At 32.7% G+C, this 27,667-nt stretch overlaps 2 protein-coding genes across 2 annotated transcripts; one reads left to right on the top strand and one right to left on the bottom strand.

Moving 5' to 3' along the window:
* Positions 1–38: 38 nt before the first annotated feature.
* LOC140441099 (N-lysine methyltransferase KMT5A-A-like) lies at positions 39–9,746 on the bottom strand. The gene is made up of 4 exons (XM_072531538.1): positions 9,514–9,746; positions 7,492–7,667; positions 2,459–2,649; positions 39–2,345 (listed from the first exon to the last, which is right to left on the bottom strand). Exons 1-4 carry the CDS (start codon positions 9,521–9,523, stop codon positions 2,135–2,137), a joined length of 588 nt encoding a protein of 195 aa, XP_072387639.1. The 5' UTR covers positions 9,524–9,746; the 3' UTR covers positions 39–2,134.
* A 636-nt stretch (positions 9,747–10,382) lies between these two features.
* LOC140441100 (uncharacterized) lies at positions 10,383–13,301 on the top strand. The gene is made up of 2 exons (XM_072531539.1): positions 10,383–10,578; positions 10,647–13,301. The coding sequence occupies exons 1-2, from the start codon at positions 10,546–10,548 to the stop codon at positions 10,953–10,955; spliced, it is 342 nt and encodes a 113-aa protein (XP_072387640.1). The 5' UTR covers positions 10,383–10,545; the 3' UTR covers positions 10,956–13,301.
* The last annotated feature ends 14,366 nt before the right edge of the window (positions 13,302–27,667 follow it).

A 27,667-nucleotide genomic window follows, 5' to 3' on the forward strand; every position in this document is an offset into this window, starting at 1 on the left:
TATAATACCAGATATTATTGCAAAATAAAAAAATCCACCATATTTTACGATTTTTATTAAATTTTAGTTATTTAAAATACAGTACATAAGCATTCAATACAGTCGCAGCCTCAAAAATAAATATATTAACAGTAAATATAAAACTACAAATCATGAATTCTTTATCTAAAAAGTCTAGTTGAAGTATTTTTTAAGAGTGGTATCTTTAAGGCTATCTCTGATATAAGCTTGTTACCTCTTCTTTGATTTTATAACAATAATAAGTGTTTTATTAAAAATTACATTTTTTAATAAATGATGTACTTTATAAGTAAATCTTAATAGCTAAATAAAAGTTTCTATACATTAATTAAACACAAAATAATAGGCATAGCTAGGACACTGTATTATGACGTCCTGGGATTCACTGGGTTTCAGAAAATTTTGACAGAATCATTGTTGGAAACATACAACAAAAAAAATCCTACCACTTGTTGGTAATAGCACACTAATAGTTTAAATTAACTTACATTGCTTACTTAATTACTTTAAAAAGATAAGAATAATCATGAATAATGGGAGTGCACAAAAAAGGTATTGGTGCAGGTCTATGAATGCCAATATATGCTTTCTGTCAGTCTGTTATTTGTTATCATTTTTAATGATTGCAGCCATTTTAGCAAAATAAACAAAGACAAATTATGTATTCTTCTTTTTTTTTGCAATCTATGTGGCAACCTTTTAATTGGCACTATTAAGTTATTCGGATCGGAAGTTTTTAGGACATTTTGTCTTTCCCACGATTCTACATATTTTCCATAGCCAGTTTATCCCTTTTTCTCACATGTAATTGTCTGTTTATGCATCATCATATTACTTCTTCTCTTCTTATTTGCTCTAGTTCCTTGCTGCTTTTGTCTTGATATGTTTTATTTCAATAACTTATTATTTCACTACTACATTTATTCTCTGGATTTGATTTATCTCTCTTACTATCTTCATTTCTTTGCGATTCAACTTCATGTGTCTGATTGTCATCCATCCAAAAGCTACTAGCATCTTTTTGTTGTATTTTCACATTCAATTTCTCTCTGTATTCACATAGAAATAAGTTTTTATTAGAACTAAAATGTATTTTTTAATTATAAATATACATTCAGTGAAAAGTATGAATTTTTTAGGTTATGTTTTGATTCTTTTATTTTTACGTCTTTAATTCTAAGCCAAATACCACGACGATATCGTAACAATACTCTGCAAAAGGATATTAAAAATGTAACACTTTGTTTAAAACTGTTTATCTGATTCTTAAAAGACAAATAAAAATATCTGATTGTCATTTTTTTATTGCATATAAGACTTGTACTTTTAAGAACAAGTGGCTAAAACTATTGAGATATCTAATGACTAGCAAAGAAATGTTGACATAAAAAAAAGAATCTAGTGAGGTTTTCAGCAAATGAAATTTTTAAAACAAGCCATAATTTAAGCCTCAACAAAGGCCAATTGGTAAGTCTCCTCAGTTAGTGTTTTGTGTTGTGAGTTGCCTAACTTTGTTAATAGTATTTTTTTATTTAGGGTTGTACACCTGAGTACACAGAGCCATTATTGTAGAAGGGAAAATCAGATATGGAATGGCAGATTGTAAGATCATCATGAATGGTAAAAATGTGATTATAATAAATTGTTTTATTTATAACATTTTGCAATGCGTGTTAGTATTTTAGAAGTGTACATAATCAATAATCTGTTCCACTTTGTTGAGCTTTTGATGTAATGATGTAGGTAACTTTGCATAAATTTTCAGTGAAAATTGAACAATCCACAAAACAAAAAATGAAGTGAAGTTTTGATATTACAGAAAATTATCAAAAAATATGATATCAAATATAAGGTGGCAAGCAATGGATCAGAATTGCTAAGAGTAGACATCAATGGAAACAAATAAAAGAGGCCTATGTCCAGCAGAGGACGAATATAGTCTAAAGAAAAAGAAGAGGATGAAAAATTAGAATGTCAGGATTTATGTTTTCCAAATAAATAATTACACCCTACCTGTATTTACACAACATTTACCAATCAAGTCTTTTTGACAATAGAGAAACAAGCTTTCTCTTTTATTTGTACTCTTAAAAAACACTTTCGTGTACCAACATTAAAAAGCAAGCCAGGGATGGTGTTCTAATGATTCTTTTGACCTATCACCATAATCGTATAGAAGCTCTTCACCATCTCGTATATAATTTTTAGCTGTCAATATAAGCCTAGGAACACCGTCAACCATCACTGTTTTTGTAGTCAAGTTTCCGTTCCTGGAATGGTTAACTAACCTTCCCAGTCGGCCAGTTTCTTCCGTTGCATCTACACTAAAAAATAGCATTACCTTGTGAGAATTATGAAACTACCAAAAAATCATTAGAATTGTTTAAAGAATGAAACAATATAAAAACTAGCGCCACAGGTGATGTAGTAATCTTACCAGTAATGCTGTTCCTTAAATTTAAAATAATACATGTAGCACCCCATACTTTCATCTTTTTCATATCTTTCTTCTCGCAGATAGGCTTCTTGGATGTCAATCAATTCTCCACTATATTCTACCACAAATTCTCCTTTCATAAAATTTCTAGTTGCAAAAACACCTCTACCTTTTTCTTTAATATATTTTACCTAAAATTAAATAATGTAAGTCTATCGACCCAAGAGTACATGATTCTAAAACACTGAGAAATGCCTATCACTGCCCATTTAATGAACAGTCATGCAAATGTCTCTGCTAGAAAGTCCTATTCTCACCTCCTTGTGATACTCTTTAGGTGACGCCAATGAGAAAGGACAAAAGGCACTTTTTTTCATCTAAGGTATGGTAAACCTAACAGAAAAGTCCCTAGTCCTACAAGTTGGGCGTTGGGCGGAGCGATAATAACCCTACCATTTAAAAAATATTTTTTACTAATATTAAAAGAAAAAAAACAGACTGATTAAATGACGACAACTACACGAGAAACAGTACATGGTCCAACTGAAGAAAAAGAAGACAGAATCAAAGAATAATTCTACAAGGTACTAAATTTTCTATGGACACTTCAATGCAAAAATTGAAAAAGAAGAACAATACTGACTTACTATTGGTAAACCAGCATCTACGAAGCATTCAACAACAATGGCATTGAGTTGATAAACTTAGCTATACTTTTTCCATTGTCAATTTGCCAAGCGTCGGCTTTTGAGATTCTTTGATGCCAATGCCGATCATTGGCGTGGAAATTAAGAAAAGGGATCAGTTATCAAACGCATATTTCAAGAAAAATCATATAATTTTTATTAATTTTTACATAATTATATTCAGGAAAATTTCTCAATTTTTGGGCAGAAATTGTTTAAACAATTTTTTAAACAAATTCAAAATATCACCTTTTGTGCTCCAAAAAATATTTTTTAGGTTTTTGGGTGATTCTAAATAAGATCTATGTCATTTTCTCAAAAGTTAATAGTTTTGGAGATATAGGCGATTTAAAATCCGAAAAATGCGATACCTAATATGCATTTTCGAGGCTTGAAAAATATGTATATGAGTATTTTTGAGATTCAAGAGTATCTAAACTAAAGTATCAACATTGATTTTGGTGAGAAATCGGAGCAATATTTTCCGTAGCAGAAAAAGGTGATCTTTTGAATTTGAATTGTTTCCGGCAAAAATGTCCGGCACCCTTCAACCTTCGATTTGTTTAAACGGGGCATTTTTGAATAGGACTCTTCAAAGGACAGAATCAGTTTTTTTTTTCAAATGGGAGCGGGCTCACAACATCGAATAAATAACAAATTAATTCTTTCAAATTAAAGCTTGTTAATTTTAGTGATTTATAAGAATATTGGACTTATTATTTAGTTTTTACATAAACCATAATATTTTTTTACAATTATCTGTAAATAATGGCTCATTCTGTCAGAAAATTTTAAAAGATTGTCTATCCAGCAATTAAGATAGTCAACTGAAATTTAATTTTTAAACACGGCCTACTGTTAATGCACAAACAGGGTGAATCTTCAATATTTTGCTTCGAGTTAGAGATATCTGAAAAAGTTATTTGGAAAAGATGTTCCAAATATTATTATAACCCTACATAACAAAGTTTTATGTCAAAATTCGCACTTTTACTTTTTTCGTTAATTGAAGAGCTTATTTCCAAAGTGTCTTAAATCCAAAATTTCGATTTTTTTAATTTTCTTTTTTTAAACTTTATAGATTTCTTCAAGTCTAGAATAAAGTTATATGTACCAAAACAACTTCTTATTTACCATTTAAAAGTGCATATGAAAATTGTAAAATTGTATAATTTGTATGTTAAATTTGTATGAAAATCTGTAATTTCATGGATTTCATTATATGGATGTAAGACACTTTGGAAATAAGCTTTTCAATTGTAGTCAGGATTCTAAAACGGACAGTTGGCTGTCCCGAGATGCATCTTTAGACAGCCAATTGTAGATTTAGGATCGAGATTACAAATAATACTGAAAAACTAAAATTGCGAATTTTGTCATGAAATTTGGTATGTGCGGTTACAATAAGTGGAACAACTTTTCCAAATAAGTTTTTCCGATTTCTCTAACGCGAAGCAAAATATCGAAAATTTACCCTGTTTGTGGATTCGCAGTAAGCCGCGTTTTAAATTTAAATTTCAGATGACTATCTTAAAAAAATGTGCACTATCATGTATGACTGTGCAAAATGTCAAATCTGTATGTATTTTAGTAGCTGATATATAGAGGTGTCTTCATCTTAAATGCGACACACTGTATAATAATGAATACTAGTGTTCAAGATGCATCGCGATAGCTGTAAAGAAATTAATTAGAAGGACTGAAAAGAATCGTCAGAGTCTTCTGAAGTCGAATCGTTCCCAGGTTGGATAACTATTGGTGCTATTGCCGGTAAAACAGGATATTCGTTTTCTATTTTTACAACATGAGCTTCGCAATTTTTCCACACATCGCTATTAATGCCACTAATTATTTCTCGAATATTCTCAATGGCCATTGCGCTTAATGTTGGTGACTGATTATATTTTCGCAATCGTTTTTTTACGGTACCCCAAACCATTTCAATTGGATTAAAAATGCAATAGTATGAGGGTAATCGCAAAAGAGTATGGCCGTGCCTGCTGCAAATGGTGTCAATAACGTATTCGTTTTTAAAATTCCGACTTTTGATCATTCTAATTAATTCTTTCTTTACTGGAATCTTTTTAGGAACAGTGATGTTTTTAAGTTGCATAAATTTTAAAATTTCGTCCTTTTTCGTGTTATTATTAGGTATTTTATTTAATATGCGGGAATGATCCGACGCATTATCCATAACAATCACTGAATTCGGCGGAATATATAATTATATTCAGGGAAATCTCTTAATTTTTCACGATCTCTTAATCAGTTCTAAAGTAGGCACTCTATTTTCTTTGTAAAAATTGTAAACTGTTCGCTGAATAACGTCTTTTGCAGCAGTGTCAATCCTACCCAATTTTTTATTTGGTCGCTTTCGTTTTAAGGAATGATCTGTAACTGTGCCTAATTTAATAATTGTATATATCGTCTTATACCCGATTTTTTTAATACATGAATTCTCGAAACAATTGCATTATCAATTGTAAACTGTTCGCTGAATAACGTCTTTTGCAGCAGTGTCAATCCTACCCAATTTTTTATTTGGTCGCTTTCGTTTTAAGGAATGATCTGTAACTGTGCCTAATTTAATAATTGTATATATCGTCTTATACCCGATTTTTTTAATACATGAATTCTCGAAACAATTGCATTATCAGCCATCCCAATATTTTCTTTTTTCAAACACTCATACATATTTAAAACTATTCTTTGGGATTGTACGTGCAAATCTTTATTTTTTAATTCTGAGCTGTCATTAACATAATTGTCATTATTTATTGATAACACAGAAGTTGATGCATCTTAAAAAATGCCATCCTAGAAAAATATAATATTACTTATAACTTATATTACTTATACCTTATAATAAGCCTCCGCCTCTGCAAAAGGCCAGATAACCAGGTGTTCATTAGAATTTACGGCTTTGCGCCTTCGCTGTTGCCATAATGCATGAGTTTAAAATTAGTGAATATAACCTTAATACCATTATTAATATATCTGCAATTTTTCATGTTTCCAGGTAAGGTATAAAATCAATGAAATTTGGAAAAAAATAATACAATTCTTGAAACCGTTTTTGAGAACTTGGATTCTTAAAAGTTGTCTAATTTCTTAAAAGTCGATCATTATATCTATAAAAGTATTACCGCTAAATTCACCAACAGGGCAACGTCGAACGTTCAAATTCTCTCCAGACTACAATGTTGCCAATATTCGAAAATTACTTAGAATATAAGTAATATATACAAAGTTCACGGTTGCTTTAATTCATTAGTGAAGAGTCCATGGAAATATTAGTACCTAGTTAATTAATTTATATATATATATATATATATATATTTTGAGAATATGTTCATATTATTTTTTAAGAGTGTCGTTCGTTGACTAGCAATTGAATAATAACGAATAGAGAATAGAGAATATTTTTTAAATATAACCTTAGAAATTTTAAGAAATATGTCTGACAACCTTGATTTGAAAGGCGGTCTCTTTGATACCAGAATGAGACATGTTTATGTTGGAAAATTATTAGTGGATGTACTATACTTGGCTTAACATGATCATTGTCAGTACATGTTTTCAGAGCAAAAATATAAGCAAAGGGACATGGAGATCACTAGATGGCACCACAGTTAACATGGATCATGTTCAATCACACATGATAAATTGTCAAAATTGTACAAAGTAGAATAAGATCTAGAATCTCTAACACCAAAAAAGAAAAAGGATCCAAAAATGAATGATATAAAATGGTGAAATTAAAAGATAACACCAAAAATACAGAATACAGAAGAACAATAATCATAAAATTAGCAAATCAACAAAAGCATGAAGATATTGGTGAAGCATGAGAAACATTATACAAGAAGCTGCAACAGAGACAATGGACATTGAGAAAAAACAAAGAGCAGCACCAGAATAGTATGATGAATAATGTTGCAACATAACAGAGAAAAAGAACCAAAAGGAGAATATAAGTTATTGAGAAAGGAAAAGAAAAAAATAAAATGAAGGAAAAAAATAAAACGCAGAAAAAGAACTTCATAAACTAGAAAAATGAACAAAAAGATAGAAACTAGAAAATTCTTCCAAATTTTGAACAAGAGTGGTTGGAACAAACAATATTGGAGCAGAATTGATAAAATAAAGTGGAAACTCACTACTAAGTGCAATGCACGAACTGGAAAGCTTCTATGGTAACTTTTTTGATGGATTAAAAAACTAATTTTGATAATTTAATCAATGTTTAAAAAATCATTCCTTTTCCCCTAAACTTTGGTTTGGAAAATAATCCAGAAAAGAATACATTGATCCACAAGAACAAATTTATATCTTACATGTACATACCTCTAACCCATCTTCTACTCCTTTTCTTAGAGCAAATTCAATAAGTCGGCTCTTCTCTTCTAAAACCTCTCGTTTAGTTCTTCTATCCGATTTTCTAACATTAAAATATTCAGTTAGCTTATGACTTTCAGTAACAGGCAGTGGTTTCTTCTTATTCGATTTTTGTCTTATGATTGCTAAAAAAGATCACTGTTAGTATAGTCCAGGGACCAGACATCCTTTTGTTTTCTGTAGAAAAAGGGATGACCAAAAGAAAAATAATTAATAGTAATATGTATTGAAAGGGTAAAATGACAAGATGTCTAAGTGCATTTTGCTTTTGTAGGACAATGCCCCTGCACACAAATCACACATTGACATGCAAAAAATTAGTGATCCTCCCTTTTTCACTAGAAGACTTGCCTCCATCTGACTATCACATCTTTCCTCAATAGAAAAAATTTCATGAATATTATTTCAACAAAGAGGTGATAGAAGCTGTGGAGGCCTGCTCTATAGAGCAAGATAAGAATTTTTAAGACTGTATAAAGGATGAGGATGTTTAAAGCTAGGTTAGCACCCCACTGCTAGACTATAAGCCCAAACAGCTCACCAAAATCAGATTGTGTCTCGGAGTAGGAAAATTTGACAACTAATGCGAGGAAGAGAATAACTAATTTATGGAAAGCAAGAAACATACTCCTAATTCATACTTGGAATGTAACATCTTGAAAGAGAACAAAAAATAACTAAAGAGCTGATCACTATCCCAAAATTCATTAAAAGCCTATAATAGGATTGTGGCAGATCGCAGAATTAAAATTTGTGAGATTGGAGCGAACATAAAGTGTTTGATTATATATGGGAATAGTTAGATAAACCAAAGATGAGAGAATAATCAAAAGAGTGTAATGAGCAAAAAGAGACAACATTGAAAAGTAAAATTGTATTTTTTTCATGAAAAAAAAATTACAATACCCTGGAAAATAACTAATAACTTTTATGTAAACCAGAAGGTTATTGTATTGTTTATTGTAATAAATGTAATTTATGAATACATTGACAATATCAAGTGGTAGTTTACACATTTTAACACTATTATTATTAATATTTAAATCCTTATTTTAATTTACATAAAAGAAAAACATGTAGTAAAATACTACAATTTTTTTAATTAGCACAGCAACGGCTAATGCATATTCCATATGAGATCAGGTCTAAAGATATGTTTACTATTTTATTATTTACAGAAGATTTCCGTAGATGAAGCTTACATAGTTTTCTTCAATTTCACCCCATAACAGAAGAATTTAGAAGTAATAGTTGTATATTTAGATTATCTTTGTTTAAGGATCCAACATTTACATGTTATCCTAATTGCAGTTTAATGACCAACTTAACTATTAGTGAGAATTACATTTCTTGTAGGTAATTGTTTTTTTTTTTTTTAATTAGAGTGGTACTTTCTTTGTGATCTTTCTGTATTCTTTTGGATACATTATGTTATTAATTATAAAACCTACACATAAATTTAAAGTTCCTATAACTAAAAAGCAAGTTAGGTGCTGGTTATATGCCCATCCCTTTAACTTATGCCACAACTCATTTCACACATACATTTTTTTGTATATATGTTCTGACACATAAAACCACCTCTGATTTTAATAAATTATTTTTTATTTTGAATTAGTTATGTTAAAATATTCATATTTTTGAGACATATATACTTGTCTTAATCCAGTTCCATTTACATTTCTTTACCATTAATTAATGGAAATATGTATGAAATTAACATTGTAGTAAAATACAATGCAAGCCGAACTTTTTAGTAGGCGATTAAAAGATATTTCGCAGATTTTTTTACAAAATTGTTGTTCATCCTCTTTTATTGCACTACCAGGAATAATTCAAAATTTAGTAATTTTGGTACATTAAAAAAATTAAAAATTCGAAATTTTGTAATATATTTCTTGATATTGTCAACGTGTGTTTCGATATCCTGAAAAACATTAAATTAATTAAAAATATATATATAATAAATACCTCGAACCATCTTTTATGTAATATGTCCTTAGATACTAATAAACAGCAATACCCATTACACTTAAAGTACACAAATATTAAATAAAGGGTGCCACATGCATGTAATAACTATTTTATAAAGTTTCCATTGGAAAATGGGAATATCCAAATTTGTGGGAAAATGTGGATATAAATTTGTTTGTTTTTGATTGATGTTACATGTAAACTTGTATACAATTACAATTAATGACAGTAATGACAGTTATATGGCTTGACATTTGACTGAAAGTCAGGTTAGCCACATTTTTTTAATATCCCGCGAATATCAAAGATATTACAATAGAAATATACAAATTGTATTTTACTCCACCAAAATCAAAAGGTCCTTGTTTTTAATCATATGGATTCTTCTTTACTATGAAATTTTACCTCAGAAGATGTAGTGCAATGGTAAAAACTTAGATTCTAAGTCGATGTAAAAGCCAAAAGGCTACATCACAGAATAAGAAATAATTGTTTCTTATTCCGTGGCTATACCTATTTACAAATTTAAGTTAATTGATAAGTTAGTATCGACCTCAGTCACAGAATAAATAACAATTGTCTTATTATTCTGTGCCTCAGTTTACTAGAGGAAAAAATCAATATATTTTATTATTAAAAATTAAAAAGGCAGAATTTGTTACAAGATCAAGACTTTATTATTCTGCGATCAAGATATAAATCAAATGTGCAAGATTTTTAAAACAGAAATAAACAACTTAACGTGGCTTTCCAGTAATAATTCATTAAATTTTTTTAACCAATGATAACCAACCATTTGAAAACATATAAATATTATTGGTACACATGTGTCAACTGACCAATACCAATTTGCGTCGGCATTTGACTAAATACTGCACATATTTAAATGATTAAATGAAATGTCAAAGTGGCAAGGGATTGAGTGCCCTAGAATACTGTGATAATGAAAAATAAACAATAAATTTGTTTATATATATCCTTTTAAACAATTTCAACTATACTCATTTGATATAAACTTCAATTTTAATAATGGAACAAGCGGTAGAAGATTTGGAAAATAAGGTAAAAATATGGAATCTGTTTGACCTTTTCCTTAGTGAGAATTTATGTTTTCAAATTATTCCTTTTAGATGAAACAGACTGATGAACGTATGGATACTTTAGTAGTTCAAGTTAGTAACATAGAAAGTGAATTTTTTGCAGAAAGTGGTGAACAAATAGAGGTAAATAATCTACTTAAATCAGTAGGGGAAGTTAGATCAAATTATCAGAATCTCCGCAAAGACCTTCTAGAAGTTCAAGATCTGCAAAAACAGTTGAGTAGTTCCTTACACCTTCAACTTAAAGTCATGCAAGCAAAATTTAATACTCTCAAAGAAAAAATTTCCCAGACTCCTGTGAAATCTGGGCAGTATTCCAAGAGTGGTAAAGATCAATGAGACAGAGAGGTATTTTCGCAGCAATTTAGCAGAATACCAGTTTGGTACAAAACTGTAGAGGACCAGCCCTTAACAGCTTTTTGCTTATTTTGTGTTGAAGTAGATCCAGATGAATTGAAAAACCCCATATATGATGGGCCCCAAATCAGGAGTAGTTTACAGCTTTAGATATTTTGTCAACCATTCATCATTTTGTGGCATACAAACTGAAGCAAAATGGGCATCAAAAATAACTGTTATAAATATTATAAATACTAAAATAGATTATTTAGAAGAATTGTACATTTTGCTCCAGAGTAAGTTTCATTTGTCTGTTGGTTTTGCACAAGGCAGTAAGTGTGTTAAAATGTGTGAGGCAGAACAACATAACTCTTTTAGTTAACATGTCAACAAAGTATATATAGAATACTATGTACTATGTAAAAGTTTATAATTTAATTAGAAGTTTTTCCTCAAGTTTTCAAATACATTGTGCAAACCCAACTGTCCCTAGATTTTTTATTAAGTTTCAGCATAGGCGTTTATATATTTTTTGATATTTGATAACAATTACATTTTTTGTCTATGCAAATTAATAAATAAATTATATTATACAACAATCAAAATCTATTCAATAATTTTTTAAGAAAAATAATAATTGTTAATTTTTTAAGTTGGTATAATATCAACATATTCATTTGTTTTTTAACATGTAGAGTTGTACAAGTTATATTTCACAAAACATAGGGCTATATTCACATTCTTAAACTTTACATCTCTCATTTGCATTCTATATGTTGTCATTTATACTGCAATAAATTGGTATATCTTTGATCAATACTATATTTTACGTTAAGTGGTCTATGAATTATAAATATAAAGTAGATTACATTAGATGTATCTGGAAATGTACACCATAACTGCTAAAATCTATTATGTGCCTCTTGTGCTACTATTTTCTTTATGGATTATCAATAATTATAAAATCTGCTAGTCTAGTAATTTTTTTAGTAATATAGTACTGTGGAATATTTGCAGCCATGATAACTTCAGAATAGATACAATTTATTTCCTCTTCTTGCCTTTATTGTCTCTTCTTGTGACTTTGTTGACTTCTCATTAAAACTTTATGCTCTAGGAGGGTATTCAGGTTGCAATTTCAATTAGTTTTTGCAAACATTTCAGTCCCTGAAGGATTCAAGTCACTTGGATGATTCTTATCCCTGATTTTTTTTAAATCACAGTGAAATAAAGTGTGCAATATTGGGAATTAAAACTTAAAACATTCAGGGATTGTCCTGATTATGTTATTTTGCTTTAAATCCTCTCAAGATACACACAGTATTTTGTTTTTTCTTGTGTGTGTTGAGTTAGTGCCTTATTATTATATAAAGTCGTTGTTGTTTGCTTTAACAATTGTGGCATCTCTAAGGAGTACTGATATAGGAATCATCTGAATTTCTTTTAATAGAAAAATTTATTGGAAAATCTAAAGTGATAAGGAGAAATAATGTAATAACAAATTAGCACTACAGTAAATAATTGTTTCAATTAACGTTTAATTCAAATCATTCACTAATTTACTCAACATCACTATTATAACTGTCATCACTCATAAGTTTGAATATCTTAAATGTGTTGGTTTTTCACTCCTATTACATGACAATACATTTTTTTAACTTGTTGATGTGATTAATTCTTTACCAATTAACTGAAGAATAGCAGAAGAAAATTTAGGATCCACATTTCTTCTTATATATCCTTTTAGTTGAGCCATATTAACTGTTAGGTTTAAAACATGAAGGTAGTCTAATCACAGTATGTCCATTACTGTAATAGTTATCAACAAAATAGTGCTTTTGATATGGTTTACAAATCTCCCTTAAATAAAAATTAAGATTTGTAGAAATACCTTAACAATGAATACTAGATAGTCAATTGTTAGTAATTACTAGTAGAGTTACTATTTTATTTGCTGCTTTAATTAGAATTATATAGACTTTTACACATTTTCACAGAAAAGCGTGCAGACTATAGTGTGTTATCAATGCAGTATCTCACTTTTTCAAATACCTTTTTAATTTGGTTTTTCAAATTCTTCACTAAAATAGAAAAATACAAACTCTTTGCAGTATACTTGACAATAAAACTGTAATGAATGATTTGATCTTTGCACGTTATTGTTTGTACTAATATGTTTGTAGACAGTGGACTGATTACTGCATGTTGTGTTGCCCATGGTATCAATAGTCCATATATTTTTGATATTAAGTAGTGTTTTAGTATAAAATATCTGTTTTATTTTATTGATGTTCTTGATTGATTTTGCATTGAGTTACATACTAGAGATTTTAGTTACTCAAACCTGGAAACTTTTAGGTTTCTAAAATAAATATAGGGTTGTGATGAAGAATCAGAATTAGAATTATGAAGCTTCCATGTAAGCTGTAATCCTTTCCGAGTTTTAATAGTATTTTTCTCTCTAGTACATTTTTTTGCGTTTTTCATCTATTTTTCTCCATTCTTTCCAATGAGTTTTGTCCACATCTTTTATAGGTTTTTCTCTATTTTTATGTGTTTCCTGTATCACATTTTTGGTCTATCTCCTCACCTTTCCTATGGTAGTATCAAGTCATTTATCTTCTTTTTCACTAGTTTTACAACTCTTTAAGTGCTTTAACCTGTTTAATTGTACTCCATTTGAACTGGGCTCCTATAATTTTTCAATAACTCTCTGTAACCAATGATTTCTAGGACGATAGTGTATATTTTCAGCGTGATTCAATTCTCTTGACATTTCTTATGTTTCTAAAAGTCTGCAGTGTTTGTATTTGCAGAATTAGGGATGCATATTATTATAAGCTAACAGTGATTTCATTTTTTCATATTTGGGAGATTAAACTATGTATTTGTTTCCCCATTTTTTATAAAATTGATATGATATCAATAAGACTTATCTTGCCACTTTTACCTTCTGAACATGCATCTACTTTATTCATTGTTTACCTTGTCTGTGGAGCGCTAAGATTCGACGGTTTTTATGATCCCGGTGACTTTCATTTATTTAAAAAAATCGATCAAAGAATTTGTATTAAATTTTGCTTAGAAAATGAAATAACATGTAACAAAGTGTGTGAAAAACAAAGGCCTATGGTAAACATGATACGAAAAAAAAAACAATTGGTTATGAGTGGTATACCTAAGTGTTTCCAAGATGACCGTGAAGACGTTGAAGATGATGAACGCCTCAGACGCCCCAGCACATCAAGAACCGATGAAAACGTAAAAAAATGACAGAAATGCTTATGAACGACGGCCGAATCACACTCAGAGAAGTCACTGATGAAGTTGGCATATAAATTGGTTCATGCCATGATATTTTTTCAAATGTTTTGAGTATGAAACGAAAGTGTCAGCAAAATTTGTTCCAAAATTGTTGACTTTTGAACAAAAACAGTCCATACTAACTAACCACACACTAAATGACATAAAACTCGACCCAGATTTACTCAAAAGGGCTATAATCAGGTGAGAGCTACAGAACATATTCAGCACAAGTTCGATGGAAAGACATTCATCATCATTATCACCCAGCCCTTTGCGTCCACTGCTGGACATGGGCCTTCCTCATTTTTGTCCATTGTGCTCTATCTTGAGACTTTTCATCCAATTTCTTGACATTTTCATGAGATGGTCAGTCCAACCAGTAGGGGGTTTTCCTCTACTTATTTTGTCTAACCTCGGCCTCCACTCAAGTAATCTCTTCGTCCACCTTTCATCACTGATTCGGGCGACGTGTCCAGCCCAGTTTTATTTCAGTGTGGCAATTCGGGAAATTACATCGGTAACTCGTGTTCTTCGTCTTAAGTCTTCATTTCTAACTCGATCACGAAGCGATATACTCAGCATTGGCCTTTCCATTTTCCTCAGCTATTTGCAGCGTTTTAGAAGTTGTAGCTGTCAATGTCAAAGTTTCGACACCATAGGTCATCACAGGCAACACACATTGGTCAAATGCTTTACGTTTTAAAGAAATTGGCATATCGCTTTTAAATATGTCGTTGAGTTTTAAAGATCGCTTTGTGACCTTTATTTCGTGTCCAAGGTATATGTATTTTTCGACTAGCTCTACTTCGTTGTCTCCAATGTTGATATTTCCGCTAGGTACTAGGTTTGTTATGAATTTTGTTTTAGAGATGTTTATTTTAAGACCCACACTGGCACACACTAACTGAAGTTCATGTAGCATTGTACATATCGCCTCTGGTTAATTTCCTGGGAGGTAGATTGCCAACTATCCCTCCATCTTTTAGGTGATCTTCCGGGAGGTCTTGAACGGGGCGGGTTGTTTTCTAGGGCAATTTTTGGGAGTCTATTCTCATCCATTCGTCTTACATGATTGTACCACATCCTCTTATGCTGCCTTCTCCATCTTACAATATCTTGAATTTTGCACTGCTCTCTGACGTATGTATTTCTTACCTTGTCTCTTCTTGTTTTGCCCGCTATTGTTCTTAGGGTTTTCATTTCTGCAACCCTTATCATCTGTTTCGTTTTGTTGGTATCTTCGCGCACTTCAATGCCATATGTCATGATCTAGTTTTATTTCGTGTATTGCGATTTCCGGTAGTAGTTCTGATCCTTGGTTGACAATGCCCTTTTTCTTTGTTAATATTTATGGTACTTGATCTTCTCTGCTATTTGCTCTGGAAAGACATTACTACAAATAAATCTGTCTACAATGGCATGTAGTCCAAGCATTAGAATCAAATTTAATAAAAAGAATCACAAACGCGCAACCGGTTGGCACCAAAAATCGGGGTAGACAGATAGATAGACTGGGTAACGCAAGATGCTAAGAATATCGGGGTTCCTAACTGTAAAACCTAAGCTTAGAGCAGAACAGTATGGAATGGGAAACTTAAAAAAGTACTCTAATGGATGCAGTACTACTGATGATACTTCCGTTGAACTTGCATAACAATTGGGAGGACAATCTGGAGGACCATGTATTCTGTCGGGGTTATCATTTTTTCACCAAGAACGAGTTTATGGCGCTGGAAATTCGCCTTCACCCATCCTATAGCTAGTTTTTTCTCCTGAAAGTTGTCTGTTATATAATGGTATACGTTTAAGCTTTTTTTCTGGAAGCCTGCTCAGTACCAACTTTTAAACGTCTTTTTGATTCACTTGGTAGACTCCAAAAGTGTTTGGCGCCCGCGTTCCAGTATTTAGCAGTTATGAAAAATATGGTTAACTGTGTCAGGTTCTCTGCTATACATTTTGTAGCTTCAGTCTTCATGAAAAACCCCATAGTATGCTGGTGTCCTTAAACTGGCGCATGTTCCATCAGGCTAAAGCTTGCTATGGATCGACATTGTATATTTGGGTATTACTTGGTATTTCTTGGTACTTCCACTTGGAATGGCTACTGTTGCCAATTTATATCGTCTTATTTTCTGTACTTTCCTTATTCTGAAAAATTTCGCATTTTTCATCCATCTACACATTGGACATAAATGGTGCTTTATCACAAACCTATTATTTATTAACTGTTTTAATTAGTTTTGTTAACAGTTTTTATTTTCAAACCAGTTTCAATATTCTTAAGGAAATTTAGTTTTCTTGAATTGTTTTAAATATTTAAAACCTTATCTACACAGTATTATTAAAGTACAAACAATATAATATTATTTTGACAAAATAGGCACACTCGAAGTGGATTTTCAAGCGATTTATCTCGGTCATCTGCCCTGCCAGATTTTTGATATAAAAAATCGTGTTTGAATATGTTTGAAAAATGAATATGTGACCTTATAAAAATATGTTTGTATCAAATAACAAAAAACAATATGTAATATTTTGGGTTTATACTGGTTGGATGTAACGAAAAAACTCTATAACTAAATGGATTACAATTGGGTTCAGAATCGAAAACAATTTAGAAATGTCATTACTTTCTACAGTACTTGAGATTGTATGCTATAATAAAATTACGTATGTAAATTACGGTAAGATAAAGAGTTCATAACTTTCCACACACTATAAAAACTATCTTTTTTGTTGAGAATTTGTTTCCCCTTCAGGAAAACTTCTAAACTAAACTAAACACGAAGCTAATATGTTTCATGTTTAATGTATCAGATATACTGAAAAGCATCGATGAGAAGTTGTACCTACAATCAACGACATAACGATGTATAAGTATCAATCAACGTTGGGAGTCAATGAGTAGCCTACAACTACTAAAGATTTCGCTTATTCTAGCTAGCTCAGAGGTAGATTCGACCCTCATAAAAAATAAGGTACAAATTGAAACAAACTAAATAATTCAAAAAGTATATGGAAAATACAGGAAGTGCTTAATCACCTCGAAGTCGGTGATAAGTAATTTAGTAACAATATAAAAATAGGCTTTTTAATTAACAATAAAATCGTTGAATTAAATACAAATTTTGCATATAATGGGCAATCGAGAGTCCTTTGAACTTTGAGAGGTACTTATCTTTGTTAATTGCTCCGCTCGTCTCTACAGGAGATGGACAGCGAGTGGAGATGGTTAGCTGGCAATATACTAATGGACACTAGGAATGTAGACTTTCTTGTCATTGCAATAATCAAGAGTTGTCTTGGACCCAAATAATATATTTGTTGAACAAAGCTTTCTGCTTTCTTGGGAGGACTAGAACACAAAGAAAAAATACAATATAAAACCAAAGACATGCTCAATATACTCTCAAGGCTGATGTATAAAATTAATCACTAAATTAACATCATAATTCCAAACCAAACACTAAATTCAATAAATAAGAAATATACAAAGCTTGTCTGCTTGGCTAAGCTGAAAACTATGGTAATATCAATTTAGACAAGATAGCAAAGCAATATTTAAATAAGCTTAAAATGTTACTACTAGGGCGGTCCGATAAGTACTTAGTCTACAAAAAAAAACCGAAAATTTTGGAAATCTTGCGATTTATTTCTTAACATAGTCACCTTTTAGCTCGATACACTTGACTCAGCGATGCTCCATCTTCTTTAACCGAAAAATACGTTTTCTCGAGGTCTGCAAAGTAGGTTTTGGTGGCGGCAATGAGTGCCTCATTCGACTTAAATTTCTGCCCGGCGGGTGTCTTTTTTAAGTTTGGAAACGTAAAGAAGTCGCACGAGGCCAAATCTGGAGAATACGATGGATAGGGCAACAGTTCGTAGCCCAATTCGACCAATTTCGCCGTGGTGGTTTCGAAAATTCAGAATCGAATTACCGACCGATATTGCTCTTTTTCCATTTTTCTAAAATCCGCGAACACGCCCGTTTTCATACGCGGTCAAAACAAAACTACGAATCCGATTCGGCTGAAATGTTGACATTAGCCGTCTACGAGAATGTATTACCCGATAATAGATTTCTAATAAGATTTTAATATTTTATTCTGTTTTCTGACAGCAGTAAAACGTGTTTACATACAAAATAAATTACATACTTGTTTAAATTAATATTTTTTGGCCACTCTGTATAAATAATTATGTTAATTGTTTATATTACTTAATAGAGAATTGAATAACCTTTCAAATGAACTAGAACACGACCCATATTCTCATTTTAAACAATAAATTGCATTCGGAGGATTGCCTACAGAAGTGAAAACTTCTTAAATCTTAATATATTCGTTATATCCTCCCCTTCATTTACTATGTCACATATGAGCAATCGATCAGTTGTGTATTTATTACTCAGCCAGAGGCCTTCTTTTAAGTCAATAAATCAAAATTTGTATATACACTCGCGATCATAAAATCCGGGTCACCTTGAAAATCACCGATATTTCATTTTTTACGAGCTTTATCGTAAATATTAATAACACAAATACAAACTATTGCATGTTTCTGAGAATTGTTGCGGTTTCCTTTGTAACAAAGAATTCCAATAGTGCCGATTTCGCGGTAAAGTGCACACTTCCCAAAATTAACGCTACATGTAACTCCGCTTGTTTTAAATGTCTCGTTTGTACTTCGACTTTCTGTTCAAATGCAACGAACAAACGTTTATTATTGCCACCATTAGTGTTTATTAGTGCCATTATTAGTGTTTATTTTTTGACAAAAATGCCTTTGACTGTTGTTGAAACGGCACAAATTGTTGCACTTGTGGAAGACGGTCACACTCAACGGCAAGTCGCAAGAACTGTTGGCGTAAGCCTTTCTACGGTTCAACGAGTGCTTCAACGCTTTCAGGAGGCAAGTTTGCTAACCAGGCGACCTGGCTCTGGACGAAGAAGAACGACCAAGGCACTAGATGACCGTTTCCTTGTATTTCAGGCTTTACGAAACCGGACCTCAACTGCGGTTATGCATCAAAATCGTCTAGAGGAAGTTCGAAATCGCAATTTTAGTGTTGCAACAGTCAGAAGAAGACTTCGTTCTTCTTGACTATCTTCTCGGGTAATGGCTAGAGGACCGCCACTTCGCCGGGTGCCTCGAGTTGCACGACTAGCTTTTGCTCGACAATACGCGCATTGGGGAATTAACGATTGTAGCAAAGTGTTATTCTCAGATGAATCCCGTTTCTGCCTAACTGGATCCGATGGACGTGTAAGAGTTTGGAGGAGAACCGGTGAATGATTTTCACACGCTTGCATTGCTCCAAGAATTCCATTTGGTGGAGGCTCAGTCATGGCTTGGGGAGGTATATCTTCCGACTTCCACACAGAATTACCCTTCATCGAAAATGGGTCCCTAACTGCACGAAGGTACATTACGGAGATTCCGGAAGAACATGTTATGCCCAACATGGCAGTGCTTGGAGAAAACGCCGTTTTTATGGAGGACAACGTGCGACCGCACGTTGCCAGGATCAGTATGTAATACTTGGACGAAGTTGGAATTACGAGGGTACCCTGGCCAGCTAGGTCTCCGGACCTGAATCCCATCGAAAATCTCTGGGACGATTTGAAAAAACGTATTCAAACCCATACACCTCCTCCTAATAACGCACAGGAGCTTAAGGATCTGTTAATGAGAGAGTGGAATAACATACCACAACATGTAATCCGGAGAAAAATTGAGAGTATGCCCCGTCGTCTGCAAGAGGTTATTAGAGCAAGGGGAGGCAATACACGATATTGGTCATTGAAATTTCACTGATTTTTTACCACGTTCTGTATTTTCCATTTTTTTTCGTATGTCTGTTTTATCAACAATTTGATTTGTTTTCTGTTTTTTTCAATAAAAACAATAAAAAACCATTTTTTTCTTTCAAAACAAACATTGATGACAAATAAAAAATACGTTAGCCAAAAAAAAGGTTATTACTGCACCAGAGGCAAAAATATTTAAGAAACTTAAAATTTTCAAGATGACCCGGATTTTATGATCGCGAGTGTATATTTAGGGATTCTACAGTATTCACTGCCTTTCCTCGCTCAACCGTTTCCATCTCTCTCTGTTGTTCCATTCTCCATCGTTTAGTCCTCTCTTACTCATGGCGTCGTCTACTTCGTTCCTCCAGGATTTTCGGGGTCGTCCTCTTTTCCTCCTTCCTATGGGGCTCCATTCGGTTATTCTCTTTATCCATCTGCTGTCGCTAGTTCTTCTTACATGTCCATACCACTTTAGTCTTTTTTGTTCTGTTAGTATGTCTGTTTCTATTGATGTTCTTTGCTTTATTTCGTCATTACTTCTCCTATCCATTCTTGTTACAGCAGCATCTTCGCAGGCATTCCATCTCTGTTGCTACTATCTTACTGCTGTTTTTCTTGTTTATGATCCAATTTTCAGCCCCATATGTCATAATACTTCGCACTAATGTTTTATAAATTTGCGTTTTTGTCTTCATATTTAGGTGTCTATCCCACCATACTGAGTTAAGTTGTCGGATTGCTGTTCTTGTTTGTCCTAATCTTTGTGTAATTTCTTCCTCTGTTGTTGCCTTTTTCGTGATTATAAACCCCAGGTATTTGAATTTATCCTTTCCTTTAATTGTTACGTTGTCATCAATCTGTAGATCTTCTGTCAAAATTTGTCTTATAGTAAATCTATTTTCATCCATAGTGCCCTATGATATCTCGTATGTAACTCTACATTCATTAATAACGAAGATGCTATACAGTGCCCTTTTGGTAGTCGCCTTGTTTATTTTTTCTATCATAATATATCCGTTATATCCCCCCTTTCATTTGCTATGTCGCATGTTTGGATTCGATCAGTTGTTTATTTTGGACTCTGCTAGAGGCCTTCTTTGATGTCTCTTATATAACTATACGTTCTTTACTAACGAAGATGCTTTGTAGTGCCCTTTTTGGTAGTCGCCTTCATTTGTTTTCTCTCTTAATATAATCGCTATCTCCTCCCCTTTCATTTAACGCATCACACGCTCCAATCGGACCAATAACAATGGATATATAATGTAAAGTCCTTTCGGCAATGCCGCCATGTTTATTTTTTTGTCATTGTACTAGTTACCCTCCCCCCTTTCTAACAAGACCTCATACGTCACGATCCGTCGAACCGTTCTCGAGCTCTGCGACTTTGCGACCTATGTCCCCTGGCGGCGACGGTCGCAAAAATCTGTCGCGTATTCAATTCTTTTCCCCATCTAAAAAGTGCACAACGTCGCTAAAGTTTTCACTTCAAAATCATCGATTACGTCATCACGCCTAGATGGATAACGCCAGTAGTATGGTGTATATACCAAAAATTTGCCTATTATCGAAAAAATGAATTTATTCCATAAATTTGCCCCTCAGTGTATACAACACAACAATCATGTGTGTGTGTGTGTAGAGGTACTTAATAATTTTACAATTTTACAAAAAAAAAACAGTTTTACAAATTAGTGATTAACAATAACTATTCATGAAATATCATTGTTAACTTTACAAAGTCGAGTTTAGATCGATGCCAGACAAATTTGTTAAAAATCCTCTTTACGTGTGTCTTCCTACTCTTTTAATATACTCCGAAGTGCATGCATATCCACCACGTTACACGATTTTTAACTTAGGAAATCACGAGAAAGACTATAATATTTAAAATAAGATATATGTTATCTGTATCTCTATCTATATCATGCATGCATAGAAATATGTCAATTGTTGTAAGACTCCATAGATACTAAGTGTGCGCTTGAAGTGTGCGAAATATTTTGAGAAATTGGTAGATTTTGGATTTTTAAATTGATAAATAACCTGAAAGGGTATACGATAAAAGAAAAAGATTAACTTACCGCAAAAAAGTGAAAATTTGAAATGTTCGTCGGTATTGTTATAAAAGTAGCGCCACGACACAGCGTCACGGAAGCAGAGCCACGGAATAGCGGTTCGTGATTCTTAGTCACAGTAAACAGTTGGAAGAGTCCATTCTCCTCGTTTCCATTTAATGCATTTAGGAAACGAGGAGACTTCTGTATACAACATGTAAAGTTTTACAAATTTTATTAAAGAAAACATTATGAAGCTACGCGCTAGTCCAAAGTACCGGCTACTGTACACCTTTTTTTCCGTACTTGTATGTTAGTTCTATTCGTTCTTTCGTTAATTTTTTTGTGTCTACTCAGTTTTTCTTCTTTTTCAGTTTGTTTAGGGCTAAATTTATTTTTGACAGTTTATTCCTGTCACAGTGCATTCGTTAAGTCTCGTTAAGTTCACAATAGCATTTCCCGTATGGGAAAGTCTTCGTCTAAGTTCTTTTTAACTTCTTTTTAAGTTCTTCATTTACAGGACATTACTTACATCGTCATAGAAAAGTTCGAGTTCTTCGTCATCAGAACTTGTATGAAAAGTGTGACCTGATTAGGATCTGGCTTTCTCCCCTTTTTCAGATTATTCTAAGACTTACAACGTTTCATTTGATTTTTTTTTTAGTTTTTTAAGTTTCTGATCGGATAAAAAACTATAATGCTTTGTAAGAAGCTATTTGCAATTGTCGTCTATATTGGTAGTTTGGTCTACTGCTGGGATTCCTAGCACCAACTGCTCGTGATCTGGCTTGACCGCTACCATAATTAGGGATTTCTGAGCTGCTTACATTTCCTTAATTCTCCATGTGACACATGATTATTTTGCTGTAATAAGGCCCATACTCGCTCACCAGAGCCTCATTAATTTTCTAGCAGGATGCACCGAGTACCTTATAGGTTATCACTCTGGAAGATGAGGAGGAGATTGTCATTCGGATCGCTTCTGGTGTTCTGTCCGATTCATTATATCCCCATTTTGATGTAGTGATGGTGAAACTGTTATTTTTTGTTACTTGAATGGTATGTGGTGTGGTCTTTTGAGGGGAGATAATTCTGTAGTCTCTTCAAAGGAGTGAAACATTTATGTTTGTCGACTACCATGTTAAGGAGGTCGATAATCCGGAAACGGAAGAATGAGCTCAAAAAACTGTTATTTGGAATTATTTGGAACTTATAGTTTAGCAAGCGTGTAAAGGGTAGCTGTGGCTATCACCTCACATAGGACAGGTATTGTTGTTTAATGAGCTTGAAAACTGCAGAAAACTGATCTTGCCCTGTCCTTTGTTATTGAATTATTGGATATTCTTAAGGAATATTTTCGAGTGCAATAAAGTACTCGTCAAGGAGTTGACGTTATTGTTCAGCGTTATTGTAGAAAGGCAATAAGCATTATATTTCGAGAACCTGACAAATAGATTGCCCTCTACGGTGACAAGACGTTGAGAGTAGTATATTTAATGATTCGTTTTATGAATAGTTCGTAGATATGTAGGAGAGTTTTCATATTTGTATTGCAAATTTACCGCTTAACGCTCCAACGAATCTCTAACTCGTCGTCTAATCCTATCTAGGGTGTTCCTCTCGATCCTTTCTAAGTAGAGCATTAAATGGGGATTGTTCAAGATCCTTTGGAGATAGCCTTTGAATATTAAAGTTTGATTTTGCGTTGGGAGTGATTGAATATCGTTGGGCTTCTTTCCAGCGGTATTCAATCACGCTGTCCATAATATAATACGATAATAATTGATATAGTTTGGAATTAACGTGAAACTAAACAAAATAAGTAGTTTTTTAACACATCAAACTACGAGAGAGAAAGAGAATGAAAGATATAACAGTCTGAATTTTTTACTAGGAGAACCAACGCAAGACTATTTTTACACATTTTTTAGTTTTACGTTTTAATAAAAGCAGGTGAGGATAGTTTAATAGGATTAAATCGGGAGAATTGTAGTAAATGTATGGCCACATAGATAATTATTTTGAAATTTCTACAATTTTAAAATTACAAAAAGCATCAACTTCTCAAAATATAGGCCTAGGAGGTTAGTATATAGTGTGAGACATTTGGTTTAGTATTATTGCATGAATTATTACATATTTTCTGAACTCCTATATTCTGTTTATGTAAAAAGTCATAAACTCATGCTTTGGAAACATTAATTTAGCAGTCATTTTAATTCTTCTTTATTTTAGGACTTTGATATTAAACTTCAAGGAATCTTCTACACTTTTTCTTTTCGGTTCGTAATTAAGTATGTATTTTAGTTAGGTAATCGGTTTTATTCATTCTGTTTACCTACTGTTTCTATTCTGTCCTTGTCTTACAAGGTGAGCCATAAATTTTGCACTTTGAAATCACCTTTTTAATAAAAATAAAGATTGTATTAAATAAATGTTTATTTAAAAGAACAAATACAAATTGTAAAATTCTTGTTAGATGTTATATCATGAAAATAGCCACCACCTTGCCTCTGGCATTCTTCAAACCCGGCATTTATATGCATGTTACCCATTTATTGACGAATGTTCTTCTTTAATTCGAGTGTTGTTGCTGCCTTATTTACATTTAAGGAAACCCCATAAAATCACGTCATAAAAAACTCAGCAGGAGATAGGTCTGGGCTTCAAGGAGGCCATGAAATATATCTTCTGCGCGAGATAAGTTTATTAGAGAAAATATCCTTAACGATGGGTAGACTCTCGTTGGATGTACGGCAAGTTGAATCCTCTTGCTATTATTGTATCTGAGCTGCTGAGCCAGTACCGGCAATTATGTCTGTTCACTAAGTCATTTAATGAAAATGAGCCTTTATCCGGAAAGCAAATATTGCTTAACAATTTTGTATTGTTAATGATGTATCGTGTCATTAATTCGCAAAATTCGAGACGACGATCAAAATCTTCTTCCTTTAACTCTTGTACTAATTTATGTATGGATGGAACTTAAATTTATGGAGAATTCGGAAGGCTGTAAAAGATGAAACACTGATTGCTCTGCTTATTGTTGACAGTTACTGTGATTGCTCAACCTCAACGTGCCCTAAAACGGCTACTTGAATTACTTCGTTATTTACCAGTCCCTTTCATGTTGCATGTCTATTATGGTGTGTTTCATTAAAAATTCTATCAGCAGCTCTTGCACAATTATTATTTTTGTAGTATAAACCTACAATTTTGATTCTTTCTTGCAAAGTGTAAACTATTTTAGCGATCAAATTGCACACGTATCAAAATGCTCTGTTACAAGTTCAAAAATTAGTAGATAGACTACCTGTGTCTGAGCACATCCCCTAAATCGCAACCCCTAAAATCGCAACCCCCGGTCGTAAGTTCCAAACGGCTTAACGTAGGATGACGTACGAGGGCTCGTTGAAAGGGGATGAAAAATGGGGTTGAATGAAATATGCCGTGCGCATCGGAGCATGCCAAAAGGTCATTACGTCATATCTTTGTTTCTATTGGTCCGATCGTGACGTACGACGGCTCGTTGGAACGGAGAGGAGACGAGGAATACTTTGACACAAAAAACAAAGATGGCAGCATTGCCAAATGGGCGCTAAAACGTATCTTCGTTGCTATTGGCCTGATTTTGACGTATGAGGTGTCAAATGAAAGCGTTGGTGACACAGAAGCCATGTCAACGTTCAGTATGAACATTCTTCTTCTTCTTTTCCGTACAGTGCCTAAGAGAACGTGACATTCAACGTAGAAGGTGAAATGCCACGCGAAATGACGTGACATTCGACGCAGGACGTGACATTGACGTGAAAATTGATAAATATAGATAAGCTATTGACAATATTCACAATTTTTGATATATTTTACTTTTTTTTATAGTATTCTTCATGTTATTGTTTAGTTCGACAATGTAATTCTCTTATTTATATATCGATGATTGAATCAAGCTTTAGTTGAAACAATAATGATAGTCTTTCATATAACCGTAGGCAATTGTTGTGTGCGTGTATATTCCAGTGCTATGATTCTTAAATCCAGTCCTGATGAGCCGCTCGGGGCAAGCCGTTCTCCCGTAAGAAATACATTGCCTATCTTAACTACACTGCATTCTAACTGTAGCTTCGACTATAGGCTAAATTTTCGTAGTTTGGCATCCAATGTTGTTTTTCATCGCCAGAAATTCCAATACGAGGGCCTGTTTAGTTCTTTCACTTCCTTCGTCTTTATGGTTTTTTCATCCCCTGCCTTGAAACAGTTGACTTGTTTTTATTATGTAATCCTAGAAAAGATTCCCCTTATAGGGGGCTATAAGATAAGACAGTTGAACCATAGAATTTTTTAAGAGGTTGTTATTGCCACTCCTGCTTTATCCCGGCTTGGGAGCGGCAACATAAGCGCTAAGCTGCTCAGTTCACCCAGAGGCCTTGCAAGCTGAGTTTATCTCCCAAATTAATTTAGTTTAACTCAAGTTCTTCGTCGCAAATTGAGAGTTTACCTTCGATAAAACAGCGATATAGTGACCATTCTTAGTAAACGCCAACTTTTGAAGCAGAGCTTGTATCCTGGCGTTGTATTACTTTTTCTATATAGTAAAATACTGAGGTGAGTATCACAGAAGTAGCTCCGTCAAATATAATGACGGTTCGTGGTTTGAAATCACAGTAAACAGTTGGCAGAGTTTATTTACGGAACGAGGAGAGTCCGTTATACAACATGTAAACTTTTTCAATTTTTTAAAAATTCAGAAAACAGTATGAATCTTCGCGCTAGTCTACACTTTCTCGCTTCCATTTTCTGTTGTTAATAACAAACAAAAGAGTCTTGTTTATTAGATAATTATAGAAAACTGAACTTTCTATTAATAAAAAAAATTTTAAAAACCTGTTTTGGATTAGAACAAATTGTCATAATTTGACTTAATAATGTTTGTACAAAAAAAATGTTTCCAAAGTATAGTTTTGACTGAATTGATTAGTATTTACCATTGGTATATTTGTCTACTATGTTTCAGCGTTTATTTGGACCTGAAAGTATATATCTGCAATATTTCGTTACACTAAAATATTCGTCTTACTTTTTCAGTTATTTGAATTGCATTGCAGATGTATTTTGGAAGAAGGAATGTTTTGATATGCCTTGAAAGTTACCATAAAATATTGTTTTTAGACACAATAAATTATAAATAGATATGTAGAATTGGCGAAGTGGTTGTTTTTATTTTCTAAATGATCTGTTGCGGATTTAGAAAATGAAACAATCTACTTTGGTACTATATTTATAACTATCCATTTTTAAAGACAAAGAATAAAATAAGTTGTCATGAAAAACGCAAATTTACTGGACTAAAATATCACGAATAATTTTTATGTTTGTATCGTTTCTGAAACCTATTCCGAGAGGCTGTTAGCTCAGAAGTAACCTAACATTTTGAACACAATTTAGTAAAAATCATTTACCCTTAGACACAACCAAATATTACATACAAATTCAAATAAATAAGCAAGAACAAAGTGTTTAAAAACATTCATAAGAAAAT

Source organism: Diabrotica undecimpunctata, chromosome 5 (genome assembly GCF_040954645.1).
Source record: "Diabrotica undecimpunctata isolate CICGRU chromosome 5, icDiaUnde3, whole genome shotgun sequence".
Classification (NCBI taxonomy): Eukaryota; Metazoa; Arthropoda; class Insecta; order Coleoptera; family Chrysomelidae; genus Diabrotica; species Diabrotica undecimpunctata.

Bases quoted from the DNA above. Each gene is read 5' to 3' on its own strand.
- LOC140441099 (XM_072531538.1), bottom strand. The intron at 2,650-7,491 runs GTATGTACATGT...ATTTAATTTTAG, and splicing joins GAGTAGAAGATGGGTTAGAG to GTAAAATATATTAAAGAAAA. The intron at 2,346-2,458 runs GTAAGATTACTA...GCTATTTTTTAG, and splicing joins TTTAAGGAACAGCATTACTG to TGTAGATGCAACGGAAGAAA.
- LOC140441100 (XM_072531539.1), top strand. From the start codon at position 10,546: ATGGAACAAGCGGTAGAAGATTTGGAAAATAAG. The intron at 10,579-10,646 runs GTAAAAATATGG...TATTCCTTTTAG, and splicing joins TAGAAGATTTGGAAAATAAG to ATGAAACAGACTGATGAACG.